This window comes from Condylura cristata, unplaced genomic scaffold (genome assembly GCF_000260355.1).
Source record: "Condylura cristata isolate star-nosed mole 26May11 unplaced genomic scaffold, ConCri1.0 scaffold00007, whole genome shotgun sequence".
NCBI classification, from domain to species: Eukaryota; Metazoa; Chordata; class Mammalia; order Eulipotyphla; family Talpidae; genus Condylura; species Condylura cristata.
In genome coordinates this window covers 60,601,106-60,620,772 of record NW_004567108.1, presented here as the reverse complement: position 1 = coordinate 60,620,772, position 19,667 = coordinate 60,601,106, and the positions used below count along the sequence as shown (strand labels likewise).

The window sequence follows — 19,667 nt, the reverse complement described above, 5'->3', positions numbered from 1 at the left end:
GCGGGAATCGAACTCATGCGGAAATGGCTCTAGCTTCTCAGTGCAGTGCATTAACCCGCTGCGCCACCAGGGAGGGCCTATATAGTTTTTTTTTTTTTTTTTTACAAAGAAATCCTTTATCCAAATAATTTGCCATAATATTTTAAATTCTATCAAAAAATAAAACTTTTAGAAGTTTCCTTTATTCCTTCAGAGAATAATCAATATCTGTGAACAAATATCTTGATAGTTATATCAGTAGATGTGAACCAGTTTGGCAAAGAAAAGAAACAAATTATTTTAAAATTAAAAAGAAACTACCTCAATTTAGGGATAATGTGAATTTTTCATTAATGTCATTTTTCTTTTTTTAAAGATTTTTTTAAATTTATGCATATGAACTGGGTACAGGCCAGAGGTACAGAGGCAGTGAGAGGATTCACCAGAGACACAGTGGGGTGCAGAACATCTTGTTCAAAATCAAGATGGCTTTTATTTATAACTGATAAAAAGATTTTAGATAATGCTGGTATACTTTTTGTTTGGAAAACAAAGAAAAAACCCTTATTTGTAGCATCTGCCAGTTTCTATGGTATAAATACTTTCACCCTAACAATTGATAGATTTTGTTATTTTTACCAAAAGAATACTTTTAATTTCTAAACCTATGTACACATACACCATTTCATACAAATGTTCATAATTTGATTATTTCTTTTATCTTAAAAGGGGCCACAGAGCAACAGTTTTTCTTCCTGGGGCATGGCATAAGGCACCTCTTTATTAGGGCAGCTCAGCTGAGAGGGTAAAACTCTACTTAATTGTGAGCCTCATCTTCAAGGAGGTTGAGTTTGACTATCACGTTTCCAGTTTTTTAATGACTGAAGTGGTGAATCCAGTAGTTTTAGGATTTCCTTAAGAAGGATTATGGCCATAGTGAGTTTCATTGAGCAAAAAATATAAATTCAAAGGCCTTCAAAATATTACTGTCATCATTATTTTAAATAAAACATTAGCAAATAGTTTGTATGATTCACAGGCCACTAATCCAGATTGGAAATAGAATTCAGTCCTTTAACTTTTTTTACCGTCTGCATATAAGAACTATGATGCTGTCCTTATCATTAATTCAGTCTTGAAAAATGTAATGCAATATCCAGGAATTCTCACTGAGTATTCCTTCTTATGGTGTCTACATGGGCTTCAAGGAGCTGAGTGATAAGATTCCGTTTTTTTTTTTTTCTGTTTTATAGATATACCATACAGCTGTAAGTCTGTAACATTCACTTCATTGCCAATATCAAATATCATTCATATAATAATCTCATTCTCCTTTGTCTTTGATGCCATGAGGAAGTATAGAATAAAGCAAGCAGGTCAGAGTATAATGATTAGATAGTCATAGGCGTTAAACTTTTTCTTTACAGAATACTGAAAGTAGATTTTCTTTGTTTTTTGAGGTTCACATTAACATTTCTTTTTATAAAAAAGGAAATTATTAGCAGGTGCTCTCACTTGCAGGTGTAGTCAGGGGACTGTCTCCATTATAGCCATCTTGAACTTTGACACACTTGCTATTTTTCCTTACAACACATTTGATCAAAGTCATTCTAAAAGATCACCTAGCAAATGGGCTCAGAGTATAGGATTCCTATGCTGGTTTAGCTTCTTGAATCTTCTGGAGGTATTTTTGATGAACATCAAAATTTTTCTGTTCAAGAGAGAAAGGTCCCTAAAAGCCAACGATGGTGAAAATACTTTCTCTTATCATGTGCTTTTTATATAGTGAACACTAAAGAATACACACACACACACATACACACATACTCTGAGCTAAACAAATTGCTGGGTTGTAAAATCAGTATCTAAAAATTAGTTGTAATTCTACATACGAACAATGAGAACTCCAATGAGGAAATTAAGAAATTGATTTCATCTGTAATAGAATACAAAAAATGAAATATTTAGTAGTAAATTTAACCAAAACAGGTACAAAAAATATACAGAAAAATACAAAGCAGTTTTGAAATTAGTGAATGGCTAAATAATGGAAAGAGGTCCAGAGTTCATGCACTGAATCATTTAATATTGATAAGGTAATACTATCTATAGTGATGCACAGATTTATCTATTAAAAGTTTTTCTTTTATTTTTTTACATCATTCTTCATTTTGTGCATTTTTAAAAGTTTTTCTATATTGAGATAACACTGACTTATTTTTTGATTCACTTTCTTTTTTATATGCTCTTATCTCCTTTGTTGTAGATCAAAAATCCATAAAGCTGTGATTTTAGTTCTGAACTATTCCATTCTATTCTGTGTGTTTGGCGTTAGTCCATTACCATTCTGATTAGATTATTGTACCTTTGTATTACAGTTTTGAAATCTGGGTGAGTGATGTCTTCATTGTTGTTCTAGTTTTGTTAGGATTGTTTTGGTCTTTCAGGTCTATTTTGGTTTCATATGAATTTCAATAATGTTCTATTACTGAAATAGTAATGGCCAATTTTTTTTTTAAGAATTCCATTGGAACTTTGATATTATGTTGAATCTGTGTATTGCCTTCAGTAGATAAGATAACCAATTTAACAATATTAATTATTCCAATTCATGAGCAATGCACATCTTTCCATGTCTTTGTGTCTTTCATTTATTTGAATATTGTCTTATAGTTTGCATTGTACAGCTCTTTCCCTTCCTTGTTACTTATTCATAGGCATTAAATTCTTTGTTATGTGATGGATAATGGAATTGCTTTCTTGATTTCTTTCTTTTTCAGTTCATTGTTTGCATGTAGATGTGTAAATTACTTTGTATATTGATTTTATGGCCTACCACTTTACTGATTTATTGTTCTCAATAGTTACAACATTGTATATGACTTAGGGGAATAAGTTCACATCTCCTTAGGTGTTTGTTACCACACTAGCCCCAACATCAGAGAACATGTAATGCTATACCCTAGTTTGTTGGAGCCCTTCCCATCTGTTCTCACCTCAATTCTGTAGTCATATTTCTAGGATTTGTGTTATGGCATAGGTCTCTAAAAATGCTTTTTTAAAAAATTCCACATACTTGGGAAATCATACTGTACTTCCTTTGTCCTTCTGACTTAGCATAATCCCCTTCAGTTCTACCCGTGTTGTCACAAATGGTAAGAATTCATCTCTGTCTTATTTTTAATTATTTAAAATATATTTATTTGGTAGAACTGGGGTGTAGGTCAGAGATGTAAGGGTGAGAACATTCACTAGAGACAGAATGAGGAGCAAAACAAGCAGATTTATTGAAATACACTGCTAAGGGGAGCAGTGAGCGATAGTGAGGAGAGATAGTGAGCAGTGAGGAGAGATCTGCTATGCCATATGTGGGTTAACTCCCTGGCTAGAAATTGAACTCAGGCTACAGGGATAGCAGTGATATTGCTCTGACTTAACTGTTAGGTCATCAAGGAGGCCCGATCATTTTTATAGCTGAGTAGTTCAGTAGTATTTTATCATATATATAAACCATATCTCCTCAATATACTGCTATGTTGATGGGTGTTAAGGTTGTTTCCATACTTGATAATTATAAGTTGTACTTTAGTGAACATAGGGATGTATATTTCCCTTCAAAATTGTGAGATTGTAACTAAGAGTGAAATTGCTGGATCATACAACCTGTGTACTTTTTTAACTGTTGATATACTGAGTAACCTCCATACAGTTTTTCATAGGCTCTGGGCCAGTAAATATTCCCATCAACAGTGTCTAAGGCTTTCCTTTTCTGTATTGCCTTGCCAAAATTTGTTGTTTCTGGGTTTGGTGATATAGGCTATTCTCACTGGATTGAGGTGGTATTTCATTGTGGTTTGATTTGTATTTCCCTGATGATAAATGATTTTAAACATTTTTTTCATGTGCCTTTTGCTATCTCTAAGACATATAGATGATTCTTTGCAGAAGTGTCTATTTAGCTCTTGTGCCCTTATGTGATTGGGTTGTTTGTTTGTTGAGTTGTATGAATTCTTTGAACATCTTGGATAGTAATTCCTTTGTTCCACAGATTTAACACAACCCCTATTGAAATTCCAGTGCTGGTTTTTGCAGAAATGGTAAAACCTATTTTAAAATTCATAATGAATTTAAAGCCACACAATCTCAAAAGGAAGAAATAATAGCTACACAATCTTAAAAGGAAGAAAAAAATTGGTGGATTTGTACTTTTTCATTATAAAATAAATTACAAGAGTATAGTGGTCAAAATAGTGTAAAAGTGGCATAGGAATGGACATATAGACCAATGGAATAGACTAGAAGTCCAGAAATAAACTCTTAACATCAATTATTTTACCATTTTGCAAAGACCATTCAATGGGGTTAAAGAATATTCTTCAGAAATGCTGCAAGTGAAAACTGGATGTCCACATGCAAAACAGTGAAATTGTAACCTTACCTCATTACCATATACAAAAAAAACCTCTAAATGAGTCAGGTATAAATTTAAGAGTTAACATAATAAAATTAGAAGAAACTATGGTTGTAAGTCTTGTGACCTTGGATTTGGTGTTGACTTCCTAAATATATTAATAAACTCAGATGCAAAAACCATGGAAAAATTGATAAATTTGACTTATCTAAAATTAAAACGTTGGTGCTTCAGAAAACATTTAAAGACACTTAGACAATACTGGACAAACTATTTACAAATATAAAGGTTTGCTATCCAGAATATTAAAGAACCCTTATAACTCAGCAACAAAAATAATCCAGTACACAACAGAACATAAGCAAAATACTTGAATAGAATTTAATTCAGAAAAGATACACAATTTACAAATGCATGAAAGTGTACTCAGTATTATTAGTAGATTGCAAATTAACAGAAAGAGATACTCATACCTACTCTGATGGATTTAAAAATAAAACAGGAATTATCAAAATTTCTGTATTAAATGTGGAGAAATTGGAATCTTTGTGCACTGCATGTGGAAATGTACATTTTTGGTGCACATGCTATGGAAAATGGGTGTTTTTTTAAGAGTAAACGTACAACTGTCATATCACCCACTTCAACCTTAGATATATATCCAAAATTAGAACAATGACTCAAATACTTGTTCATTAATTTTGTATAATATCACTACTCACAATAGTCAAGTGGTGGAAATAACCCTAGCGTTCATTAAAAGGTGAGTGAATAAACAAAATGTTTATACATCCAGTTAATTATTCAACTTTATAGTGTAATGAAATGTTCACACATATTGCCACATTAATTGACCTTGAAAATGCATGTGTAGATAGGCCAGACACAACGAACAAATATTGTGTGAGTCTACTTACATAAAATTTTTAGTTACAAAACTTACAGGTTTCCAGGGACTTAGGGAAATAGGGAATTGAGTTCTTATTGAATGTAAGGTATAGAGTTTCTGTTTAGGGTGATGAAAAATTTTGGTACTTAGTGGGGATGGTTCCACGTCACTGAATATAAGTAGAGTCACTGAATTTTATATCTAAATATTGTTGAAATGGTGACTTCTATTGCATATATCTTATCACAATAAATTTAGAAAAGAAACATTGAATTGTTTTTAGAATCTGAATTTATTTAAGATGACCTAATTTGTGCAGTTTTATTAAAGTATTCCTTTAGTACTATAGAATCTTTGGCACTCCACTTCTCTTTTAACACATGCTAAAACAATATAGTTTTAATTGTTTTGTTAAATTATACTATTGAGGTAATGTTGATTTACATGATAATATGTCTTAGGGGTATATGATTTTGCCTTTATAAAGATATGTTATTTCATTACACCCACCATCAAAGTACCAGTAATTCTCCATAGGACATCCCTCTTCCTTTCCCCACCTCACCACATCTCCTGTCTGATATCCTTAGTCATTGTCCAGTGTGCCTTCTTCGCTCTGGTTTTCACTCTTCTGCTTATTCCTTCCCCTTCTCACCCCACCATGCTTCAGATCTATGGTCAGCTTTCAAGGTTTGTCTTTGTCATTTCATGTCATTTCAGTTTGAGCCATGCTCACAGTGTGAGCTGTTTTGATTTACATTTCCCTGATGATAAGTGATGATGAGCTTTTTTCATGTGTCTGGTCACCATCTGTATGTCTTTGGAGAAATGTTTGTTTAGTTTCTTTGCCCTTTTTCATTTGAGTTATTTTCTTTTTATTGATTTGTATGAGTGTATGAGTTGTTTTTTTTTTTTTTTGTATATCTTGGATGTCATTTCCTTGTCAGATGCATGATACAAACATATATTCTATAATTTGTCATTTTAATAGTATTTTTTTGCATTGTGCAGAGAATTTTAGTTTGATATAGTTCCAACTAATTTTTGTGTTTTGACTTAGCAACTTGTCACTTTACCGATTTATTGTTTTAATAGGTTTCTATGGTGTCTTTAGGATTTGCTATGTGTGCTATCTTATCTGCCATTAGTGATTATTTTACTTCTTCCCCCAATTTCCTTTTTGTCTGATTGCTCTAAATAGGAGTTTTAATGCTATGTTGAATACTACTTACTAATGAAAGTGCACTCGTCTTTTAACTGAGTAAAATCTTTTGATTTCTTATTATTGAGAATGGCATTGGCTTAACATATATATCTTTTATTATGTTTATTTATGTTCCTTCTATCCCCAACTTTTTGAGAGTTTTTGTCATAAATGGATATTGAATCTTATTGAATGCTTTTTCTTCATCTACTGATAGGGTTATGATTTTTTAAAAAAGATTTATTTATTTATGCATACAGAACTGGGGTACAGGCCAGAGGTGCAGGGGCAGTGAGAGAATTCACCAGAAACAGAGTGGGGAGCAGAACAGACCAACTGATACGATATCTAAGATCGCTAAGATTTTAATGTCCTGTTTAATGATTATAGAGAATATTTGCTACTTATAACTAGAATATAATGCCTTCATATAATGTCAAGAAGGGTTCTTCCTGGAAACTTTTGTTTGAAGCATTTCTAAAAGTTCACTTATCTAAGTTGTGTTCTAATGGTTTCTGTCTTAACCCATTAGCTATAATTAATAGTTGTATACTTAACACATTTACATGCCTTGCAGTATACTAAGCATTCGTATATATATTATTGTTACTAATATTCTCAATGATCCTGTTAGGTATGGGTGGATACTGTTATCAGTCAGTATAAGTTGTCCTCTCTCTTGGGCCTGAGAGTAGAAGTTGACCAGTTAAGTGAAAATCAGTTAAATTGTAGAATCACAATTTTAATTCTAGATAAGAATTTAATTGTAAATGTAGATTTGTTTTATTACATAGGGTCAAGGACTTTTTCTAGAGTTGATGTGGCTAGTTTTGCTTTTACCAATTTTGCTTACACTACTAACAGTAATGTGGCATCCATGATTTTTTAGTTGTTTTTTTCCCAATGAAATTGAGTAGAAACTTTAAGCTAATTATGAAGCAGTATGAGTGTGATGAGTATTTCGAAAATGGTTTTCCCAATTATTTTTATTTCATAGTTGTCTAGTAGTACAGTATTTTTGCTTGAATTTTAATATTTTTATTAAAATATTTTCTCATATCATTGTTAATTTTTGAACAGTATTTGTTTTCTTCCGCCTCAGTGTTGTCCCTGTAGTTCTCTTATCACCATAAGCACCTGTGATGATCCATCACCATAGTTCCTTGTGTGCTTCCCTTTGTGTTTTGACTTCCACATCCAACTGCCCTCCCCGCCCATGCCTAAGATATATGGTCAGCTTACAAATTTTTCAGCAGATTTTTTTGTGGATTTTGTTTATTGAATGGAAAATGATCTAATTTTTAGCTCTCCTTTTACTACTCATTTAAATCAGTTTTTTTATGTCATGTAATCCTGTTACAACCATTACAATCAGAAGAAAATGTATAAGGAACAACATGTCTCTTGGCAATTTTTTCCCCAAGTTTTATTGATATTTCTTATTTCAGCACATTGATGTAGTTTTTATTTTTTATGTGGTAGAATGCACATAAATTTATATTTTTTATTTATTTTTAAAAAAGATTTATTCACTAATACTTTCAAAAACTGGGGTACAGGCCAGAGGTGGGCCCTTACCTCTGGCAGGGTGCACATCATAATACCAATATCAGATTTAAAAAAAAAACTGTAAACCTATAACCTGAATTAAAAATATTTGGAAATAAAATGTAAAAATTTTTAAAATAGGATAAAGTATTTTGTATATCTGGTGGAATATTATTCAGCCATAAAAAGGAATGAAATCCTGAAATATACTATTGAATATTGAATATAACAATGAATTTAACTACTGAATCATAAAAGCATTAGGTTAACTATGCTAAGCCAGACAAAGGAATTAATATTGCATGATTCGAGTTATATGAAGTACCTAGAATAGATCTAGATTCATAAAAAGGAAAATAAGAATAAGACTTTCTAGGGGTTGACAAAGGAAGATTATCAAGTAGGTTAAATTATGGCCGTCATCTCTTAGGCACTCCTTGTTCTCATAAATTGCTGGGACTCCCACATGCTAATATCTGTTGAGACCTTCCACATGGCCCTTATTTGTGTATGACTACCTTTGTGATCCCTGCCCCTATAGGACATCACTTATTTGTAGATAAAGACACCAAATCACTTATTTTAGTCAGAATACCAGATAATCACCGTAAACCTCTCTGCCTAGGTGGTGTGATATGTCTTATGTGTCTTAACATGAGACTTCCAAGTTGTTCCACATACACTGACATCTAAGACCCTACCAAATATATCAGTCACTCCATTTTTGTACGTTTTGTTCCTCTATTTCTCAGTGGTTTTAGGTGGTAAAACAGTAATTGTTGAGGTTTCTTTAGTGCTCTGGATATGAATAAATTGACAAAGACAAAGGGATAGTGACAGTAAAACATTTTTATTATTTAGGAAAGCTAAACTGAAAACATTTGCTTAGTAATAGAGCTAAATGGGCTTGTTAACTCAACAGTGGAAGTTTGGCCAGCTGACTCACCCATCAACCTCTGGTTTTACAAACAGAGTCATTTTTCAATATAGAAGTAAAGGCTTTGCTTCCTGTGCATAGTTTATTTCTAAGAGAAGTATAGAGATTAGTTGAATATGTCCAATCAGTGAAACACAAACTAATAAGAGTAGAGACTAGGAATTAGATAAACTGAACTTCCTCCAGAAAAAAGGCAGTGGTAGAGAAGATTTCTCCTCTGTGCCTTCAGATTTTCTTAATGTATCCATTTTAGACCATCTGTTATGATTCTTTGCTATGGAAAATAAGGATTTGCTCACATATCCTTCCATGTTTTTTGTCTTCACATTCTCCCTCCATAATTCTATTAGAATTTTGGTGAGGTATTTAAATTTTACACTGTGCCTCATTTTTTTTCTGTTATTTTAATGAGTGTCTATTTGACCCCTTTAATGTACTTAAGTTTTCTAGTCTTTTAATGCTAGTGGTGTCTAAAGTGTTTCTCCAGTTAAAATTTCATATTTATATGTAGATACTGAGTCAAATTTATTTTTCTAGAACAGATTTGCTTACAGTAGTTGAACATTCCAGTTTGGATTTCTTGTGTACAAGTAGTATGGCATTACTGGTAATCTTAGTTTCTTACTTTCACCATTCTCTTTAAAGTGTCCCTCATCTTGCTGTTGTATTAGATGTCTTATTACCTAGATGCCATATAGTCTTTCTCTTGGTCAGTTCTTGTTTTTCATGTAGCACAGTTCCTGATAACTTCCTGAATCTTTAGGAGGGATATATTTTGAGAGCTTGAATATCTGAAATGTCTCTTTTTCTGTCTGAATAGTCTGAATATTGAGTGTAGAATTGTAAGTTTTAAATAATTTTCCTTCAGAATTTATAACAATACTCTTGTTAAGAAATTTGATGCTCTTTTAAAATCCTTAAGCCTTTGCATGAAATATATTTCTCTCTGGAAGTCATGTTGTACCTTTTCACACCCATAATTTGAAGTTTTATGATGATTTGCTTTCTCATGGGTTTATTTTTATTTTGTGTATGTGTGCTGGACGTGTAAGTAAGTTTTTTAGTCTAGAAGACCATTTCATCTTGCAGAATGTTACAGTTAATTTTTTGAATCCCTTCATTTTTATTGTAGTAACATTTACAACATGCTCACATTTTGAGTAGTGTGCTTTTGCTCTCAGCTCTGAATTTTATACCATTGTCCAAAATACCCTATAGTTTACTCTCTGCAGCCAACTCTAGTCTTTTGCTGTTGTGGGAAACAGATCTGAGTGGTTAAATAACTACGTGGCTGTTTATTAAGTGAAGGAAAGGCTGTAAATTTAGTTACAGAATAGTGTGAAAATTAAATGTAGTGTGATTTTTTTTTTTCATTTACTATCCTGGAATGTCTAAATTCTACCTATGGATTCAATTTAGAGTAGAATTAACTGGAACTTGGTTATATATAAAGCCATCATCATGGATTTCTCTTTTTCTAACATCTTCTTTACAATGAATAATCCTGATGAGCCAGTCAACTGTGATTCATCCAACAAATATTTAAGTACCAACTAAGTATAAGACAGTGGGTGCCAGGGATTTATTTGTTAACAAAATAGACAAACCTCTCTCTTCATGGAGCTTACATTTTTACTGTAATATATAATTAGTTATAATGTAGTCTTAAAAAGTAACATAATTTGTATCTATTAGTAGCCTGGAACAATAACTGAAGTCACATATCCTTCTAATAATATATATTTACTTAGACTAGAACTTGAAAATTTTTAAGTGTTTGTTTTTCTTTAATATGACAAGACAAACAGAAAAAGGAATAAACACCAATTTTGCTGAAATCAGAAATATCTACTGTTAATACTTTGGTGTATTTTTCATTTTCTGTGTACACATAAAATATGAGTTTAAGATGTGTAATTTGTCTATAAAATTGGATTTAAATTTTTTTTACTAAGTGTTTAGTTTTATTGGATGTATAATTAATTTTATGAAAACATAGTTTATATATTTAGGTTATATCCTATATTTTACAAGTACTGCCTTCTGCCAATTTCTTTTAGCTAAATATTACCAAACACCTTTAGTTCTGTTATTCCAAGTTTATTGTGAAAATCATTAAATATTGATATATGGAAAATATGAAAAAAAATTAATATGATCACCCACATACTCTCTTCTTAGATTGTATAGTTAATATTTAAGTGTGCATACTTAGCATATATATATCTAATCATTCTTTAGCTCTTAAGTTAATTTTTTAGTTAACATTTAGAAGCTGAGTCATGCTTTTTCAGGAAAATTTTATAAAATTTTTTTCATTTATTATAAGTATCCCTTAGGGGAGACTTTTAGTACTAATTGATACTTTACCCCTGGTATATTAGCATATTTTGAAGCCTTCCAACATTGGGTTTTATTGTTGTTAATGTACTTTTTCTGAAAGATTTTTGACATATAGTTTGTTAATAAAATAAGTTATTTACTCTCTAAGATGACTCTCTTCATGTGTAATATGCATAAAAGAACATTTATTTATAATTTGCTTTGGTCATTTAATGTACACTGTAGATTTTGAAAAGAAATGTATGAAGGAATGAATGGGAAATTTAAAAAGGCAGGAACTTCTGAACTATGAGGCAAATAAAATTCCATTCAAAAAAGATAGAGACAAAGACAGATATTATATAAAGTTAAAGAGAACAATACAACAAGAAGACATGTCGCATACCAAGTACGTGCACCCCAAATTGCAGCAATAGAATATAACAAATATTAGCAGACCTAAAAGATTTGTTAACAGCAACACAATAATAATAGGGGACTTTAACGCTCCACTTAAAGCAATAGATAGATCTTCCAAAGAGAAAGTCACTCTCTGGAAATTATTATAATTTGGAAATGGTCTTAGTGAAAGAAAATACTAACCTTAAATGATAAAAGAGATTTACTTAATGGCAATTTACAGATCTTCCCATCCTCAAAATAAAAAATTAACACTGTTTCCAACAGAAGAAAAGAAATTTGCTCCACATATTACTGAAAAACTGCTGGGTCAATAAGGAAATTAAAGATGAAATAAAAAAATAACTGGAGATGAGTAAAAATGAATTGACCAGAACAAATAGGAGGTAGAAAAAACAGTACTGAAAGGGAAGTTTATAACCATGCAGACTCAACTCAGGAAATAATCATAAATAAGAAACCCAAGTTTTGATCTGAAGGAACTGTAAAAAGAAGAAAGCAAAATGAAAAGTCAGCAAGCAAAAGGATATAATAAAAGTTAGGACAGAAATTAAAATGAAATGGAAATCATAAAGTCAATCCTGAAGTTCAGTGAGCTGATACTTTGAGAATACTAATAAAATAGATTCACAAAGAAGAAAAAACACAAAATCAGGAAGGCAAGAGAGATTACCACAAATACTACAGAAATATAAAAGATCATAAAGTATCACAAAAAAAATAGGTCTCCTACTCAAATTCTCCCATTAAATTGAAAAGGAGGCAAAATTTCCCAGTATGCTTTATGATGCCAATATTAGTGTGATTCTGAAATCACACTATATTACAAAAAGAAAAATCACAGAGCAGTGTTCCTGATTAACATAGAATAAAAAATACCCCACAAAATTGTGGCCATTTATCAAGCAACACATTATCATATATTATAATTAAGTGGAATTTATTGCAGAGATGCAAGGACAGTTGACCATATAAAGAAAATAAATGTGCTACATGACATCAACACAAGGGAGGTGAAAAAATCTTTTGATCATTTCCAGAATGCAAAAAAAAAGCATTTTTAAGAGTAAGAATGCTTTTATAAAAACTCAGTAAAGTGGATATAGAATGAACATACCTCAACATAATAAAAGGTATGTAAACCCACAGCCAACATCATATTCAATGGTGAAAAACTGAAATCTTTTCCTCAAAGGTCAGGAACCAGACAAATGTCACCACTACTATCTGGTATGTTATGCTGGAAGATTCAAGAGCAATCAGGCCAAAAAAAAAAAAAAAAAAAGGATAATAAGCTATGCAAGTTGGAAAGAAGGAAGAAGAAAATGATCACCATTTGTAGGTGATGCACACAGAAAATCTCAGTCTCCAGTAAAAATCTATGAGAAATAATGGGTAAAGCAAAATGGTGGGCAACAAAATTAATATACAAAAGAAGTTTTGTGTTTCTATATGCAAACCATGCACTAGGTGAAAGAGGTATCAGGAAAAGAGTTGCACTTATAATTGTATGAAAAAGATATATTGGAATAAATTTAAACATACACGTGAAAAACCTGTGTATTGAAAACTCTAAGGCAAAACTAAAATATACAAAGAAATGGTACTTATTCAATGTTCATGAATGAAGGAATCAACAATGTTAAAATGGGCATATTACCTAAGACAATATGCAGATTTAATATGATACCTGACAAATTTCTAGTGGTATTCTTCACAGAAACAGGAAAAAAGACCCATTTATTTGGAGTAACAGAAGCTCTTGAATAGCACAATCACACCTGAAAGGGGGTAAAACATATTCTCTGACTTCAAATGTTACTACAAAATTACGGTAATTTAAACTGGTTGGTATTGGAATAAAAACAGGTGCATAGATAATTGGATTAAAAATGAGATCCCTGAGTTGACTCAAAAAACTTTAATGGAGTTAATGGAGCAGGAAAATATATTCAATAAGTGGAGTGGGGGAAACTGTACAAATACAAAAGAAGTAAACCAGAACACTAACAACATACACAAAAATTCAGAATGGGTTGATGACTTAGACGTAATACCTGAAACCGTAAAAAACATAGCAGAAATATCTGTGATAAAACTCCTTGACATTGGCTTTACAGATGCGTTGGGGGACTTAACATCAATGGTAAGAGAAAGCAAACAAGCAAATTGGTATGTCGAAGGCAAAAACTTTTGCAGTGAACAAAACTTGCAAAAAAAGTGAATTCTGCTGAAAGGTAGCAGACATTTGTACATGTGACAGAAGGTTAATATCTAAAATACACAACTCATAAAACTCAGTGAAAAAACATGATTAATAAATGGGTAGAGGATCTGAATAGATACTCTCAAGAAAGCATACATTTAGCCAACAGGCACATGAAAAGGGGTTCATCTGCTAAATGATGAAATCAAAGCAATTAAGTTATTACCTCATTGCTATTGAAATGTCTACTATCCAAGAGAAAAGAAGTAATAAATGGAGATGATGAGAGAAGGGAACCATTATGCATTGTTGGTATATATTGGTGCAAGCAGTATACAAAGCAGTTTGGAAATTCCTCAAAACAAAGTACTATTAAAAACACTTATGGATAGTTTACTAAAAAATTCAAAACTAATTTGAATAGGTGCTGCATCTACATATTTATTGCAGCACTATTCACAGTACCCCAAAAGTGGAATAAAACCTCACTGCTCATTGACTGATGAATAAAGATGATGTGGTTTATATGCACAATAGAGTCCTATTCAGTTATATATTCTAGTATGTGTGTAATATATACGCGATGAAATATTGTCAGTTGGAACTACATGTATGGACATGGAATTAGGCTTATGGAAATAAGCCAGACAGAAAAAGACAAACCTAAGATTTCACTCTTTTATGGTATGTAGAGAAAACAGATGAAATAACTACAATAAAATAACACTTGTACTATAAAGTGCAATTAATGGTTACCAAAAGGAAAGGAGAAGAGGCATAGGTAGACTGGGGGAAATTGTATAATTGTATATAGATTTGGACTAACTCATTTCAGTAAATACACATTTTAATTTTCAACTACAACCGCCTGAAACTTGTAATGCAATGCAGTGCTATTTTAAGTTAAAAAAAAGTTGGGGACAGCGAAGAACAGATGAAATACATAGTTAAAAGGATATATTTGATATGAAAAGTGGAAAATTAGAAATTGTGTAATTTGTTCTTTGTGATACTTACTGTTTTTTAATGGGGACATTGTACTTATTCTGTAATTACTTAAAGGATAGTTGAGATTTTATTTTTCTACTTATTTCTCCCACACTCTTCCTCCCTCTTCTCTCCTGGTTGGGATTTTAATCAGGAGACCACTTGTTCTTTTGAATTCAGTTTGTAGATTATAGTCTGGGAGGATGCACTCTAGCTGGAATAGTAGCTGTGGTATTCAGACTTTTTTCTCTTTCACAAAGTAAATGAGCTGATTGAGAAAAATGATTAATTGAAATAATCAGCAATAGAAGTAGAATTTAATTAGTTAAACATTGGGTCTTTGTCTTTTTTGACATTTGTTTTATTCCTTTGACCTGAGTCCCATTCAGTGTATCCCTAAAACTAATTAATGACTCCAGAGAAATAGAGATATGATTTAGAAGTTTTATTAGGCACCCTAGGTGGATATACGTTGTGTGAGTTTGCTTAAGAAAGTAGATTAAAAGGTGAAAAGGCTTATACAATACTGCTATAAATGAGACTGCTTCTGTTTTTAATTATTAAAAGTGATTCATAAATAATTGTTGATTTGGTATGACTTCAAAAATTTACATGAAATTCCACTTGAAATATGTTATATTGGTTATTTCTAGGTATTCAACCAAATCTCTTTGTTTACAGCTGGGCTCAAAATGCAGAGAACTCAAAGATATTCACTTTGGCCAGTGTTACAAGATTTCAGATGAAGGCATGATTGTTATCGCCAAGGGCTGTCTGAAATTACAAAGAATATACATGCAGGAGAACAAATTAGTAAGTACTTTTTATAATCATGGTTTTAATTAGTTTCTAACCTTTGAATTCTTTTAACTTAGCTTATAAATTTTCTTTTGTGTACTTTCTTTTGGTGGTATAGGAAGAAATATTTAAAAAACGAGTATCTTCTCAAATCAGTGACCCTATGAATTGACTGTCCTAACTACATAGATATTTCTGTGTAATACTTTCAGAATCCCTCATTTCCAAATGCTTTTTAAAAAATCTTCCTAAATTCTGACAGTGAGCAAACACATGTGTAATTCATGTTCACATCTAAAGTGTTATATGTAATATACTTAAAACCATTTAAGTTTTTTTTATTCAGCTCAAATTCACATAAATTTCGTCCTTGTAAGATGGTTTAGTGTATTTACAACTTGGACTATCATCTCCAATTCTAGAACACTTTTATCACCTCAAAGAAAAATCTGGTGTCCATTAGCTCTCACTTCCATCTCCCTTTTCCTCTAGCCTCTGACATCTGATAATCTACTTTCTTTCTCTGAATTCACATATATCATGTGTTTTTTTATATGTAAATTAACATTTTCAAGTTTTATCCTGTTCGTTTACTTTCCTTCTCCATCACCTTCCTTTCCTTTCCTCCTTCCTTTCTTTTTGCATCATTCTTCATTTTATGCATTTTTCCATCTTGGTTGTAATCCCAGTGGACTTCCCACCACCAATTCACCTGTGAGCCATCATCATAGTTCCGTGTACCTTTCCCACCCTATTTTTGATCCCATTCCCCTCTCCATCCCTGTAAAATGTCTCTGGTATATAGGTGTTCATTGTTTTTTTGTTTATTTCTTTATTACAATTGATCCCCAACCGGATCCCTTATGCTCCTGCTATGAGTGGAAACATTTGGTATTTTTCTTTTTCTTTCTGGCTTATTTCACATGATCCCTTCTAGCTCCATCCATGTTGCCACAAAAGGCATGCATTTATCTTTTTTGATTGCTGAGAAATATTCCACTATGTACATGTACCATATCTTTTTAATCCAGTCATCTACTTTTGGACATTTGGGTTGATTCCATGTCTTTCCTGTTGTCAATAGAGCAGCAGTAAACATGGGGGCGCAGGTGTCCTTTTGAATCAATGTTTTTGTGTCCTTTGGGTAGATACCTGTGAGTGGGATTGCTGGGTCTTATGGAAGCTCCATTTTCAGCAGTTTGAGAAGCCTCTAAACAGCTTTCCATAATGTTTGTACCAGTTTGCATTCCCACCAGCAGTGTAGGAGAGTTCACAAGTTTTATCCTTTATGGCCGAGTAATATTCTAAATCCAGTTCATTTTGTTTGATAGGTGCATAGTACAGGTTGACAGAATAAGTTATCACTAGGGTGGTACTGTTAGAGTTTTAGTATACTCTAAAATGTATGTAAGGGAGTCCTGAATGTGTAGCATATTTACAAAGGATAGAGAATGTATTTTAATTATGTCTAGCAAGTAAAGTGATGTCTTTGTTGCCTCTTATAGTTGATGTAATTTGATAAATACATCTTATATATTAATACAAGTTTGAAAGATCTTTTAAAAACACTAGAACTTCAAGTGAGATACTATTTTAGAAAAGATTCTTGTTGGAAAAATTGAAACACAATGAATTAAAAGTAAATGCTTTCATTATCATACAGAATTATACTTTTCTCTAAAATATTAGTAAACTACTTCTCACTTGTCTTTATATTTAATACAAATTTATTAATTACATTACAGGCAGTATGATTTTGTAGCTAGAATAAATCTGGGTCAGAGAGACTGTTTTGAATCTTAGTTCTACTCACTTAAATTGGTACTGTGAGAAAGTTACTTAAGCTCTCTGAACCTCATTTGCAAGTGGGGTTTTTATTGCTTGTCTTTTGGTAGATTGAGTTCTGAGCATTAAAGGATATAATGTTCTTAAATTGTCAAGTACAAACTTCCCTATAGAGGACTTTAGTTTTTATGAGATCATTACTGCATTTGCTGTTGGTTTTTACTTTGCACTCAAGATAAACTAAAGCATGGTAATGAAAACAATTTGCATAACTCACATAATGAAAACATTCATTGATTGAGAAATATTTATTTTCTTGCTGCATAAACACAGAGACATGTTTTTCGTGATACAGTAAAAATTTTACTTTGTATTTTCTTGAAGGAATAGTCTGTATGTTGAAGATTCTAGGTATTTTCACATTAGTTTTTCCCTAATATTGAGGCCCATTAAAAATGTTATGGCCTTTAAATAATTAGGTTAAGCAGTTTTGTATGTAGTGTTACTCAGTGATCATTTTTGTAAAAAAAATTTATAGCCTTTAATTAGGGTAATCAGTTTTGTATGTAGTGTTACTCAGTGATCATTTTTGTAAAAGAAATTTCAGTTCAATGAAGTTTCAATTTTACCTTTTTTAGAAACACTTAAAATAATTTGAACTCTGTGTTGGGCACTGCACTGAGTTTTTGCCAACTACCTGCTATAAGAACTTTGTTTAGAATTTTAAGAACATATGAAGAAAAAGAAACGTTTGAATTATTCACGAAATTTATACTTTTAAGTTGTTTTGGTTTATTCACTCTGAAATATATTTCTATTAGTCATCAACAACATATAGTTTAGGTAGGGTGAATAGAAACAGTAGCAGCCTTGTTATAGCAAATATTTACATATGCAGATATAAAAATTTTACTGTACATATGTAAATGTAGATAGAAATCTAAAGAACATTAAATAAGAAAGGTATTTGAAATTAAGCATAATAGAGATAAAGGAAATATTGTTATCTGAAATGATGTCCACACATAAGTGACATAGTGATAAGTAGTCAAATTATTTTACTAATTCTATTATACAATTGAATCTTTTCAAAAGAGTAGAAAAGCTTTATTTTGTAGTTTGAAAACAATCAGATGTCTTTTTCAAAGTTGTTGACTTTTTACTTTTAAGATTTATTTTATTTATGCATACAAGAGTTGGGGTATAGGCCAGAGGTGTATGTGTGTGGTAGGGAGGGAGGATTCATCAGAGACAGAGTGTGGAGCAGAAAAAACAGATCTACTGAAATATACTCCTGAGGGGAGCCACGGGCAAGGGCAGAAGAGGTCTGCTGTGCCATGTAGGTTAGCTCCTTGGCTGGGGATCGAACTCATGCTGCAGTGGTTGGGGATGGCTTCTAGTGCTGAGACATAACCTGTTGCTCCATCAGGGAGGCACAGCTTTGCTGAGTTTAAATATGTATCACATTGGATGTTTTCATCTTGGCAGAATTGGTCCAGAGTATACAGTTTTCATATTATAGTTTGGCCTTTAGGTGGCAGCATTGTCTTTATATATTTCAGTGGCAACTTTTGTGACCTTGATCAAACTGTAGAGATAGAGTGCTTTTACATGGATTCTGCAGATGCTGTGGCTTATTTTAATTTTTGTTCTTTAGGTGATTTTAATTTCTTTGTAAAATAATTTGAAATATTAAGTAGTGGCTATTGTGATGAGGTGAACATTCTATTTTATGCACAGTAGGGAGATAAACTTTCCTATTTATGGCACTTGTGTAGTAAGTAATATAAATTTAAAAATAGGGAAGAATTTCTATGTTAGCAAATGAAGAAATTTTCTTAGAAATTGAGGACAGTGACATAACATTTATTTTTTGTTTTGTCTTTGTGTTAGTGCTGCTTTACAACACCATATATTTTGGGAGTATAGTTTACACCTCTTTCAACTCCTTTTTTAGCATACCATAAGCACCACCAAAGTACCAGTAATCCTTCATCACAGCGTATGGGAGCCCATTCACCTTTTGCTAACCCCCCTTTGGTAACCTCAGTTTTGCTGCCTTGACATTTTGGTGAGGCAAATAATTGAAGAACTTATATGTAAAATCTTCTCCAAAGAGAATAAGTTTCTATCTGAGTCATATTTGAGTAGAATAATGGCTGTATATGTGAATGTATTTTG

At 31.9% G+C, this 19,667-nt stretch overlaps 1 protein-coding gene across 1 annotated transcript in view; it reads left to right on the top strand.

Moving 5' to 3' along the window:
- Nucleotides 1-19,667, top strand: part of FBXL17 (F-box and leucine-rich repeat protein 17) — a 514,059-nt gene that overhangs the window by 38,454 nt on the left and 455,938 nt on the right. Inside the window, exon 5 of the mRNA XM_012721780.1 lies at nt 15,585-15,716. Within this exon, the coding sequence (XP_012577234.1) occupies nt 15,585-15,716 (132 nt within the window). The remainder of the gene's footprint in view (nt 1-15,584; nt 15,717-19,667) is intronic.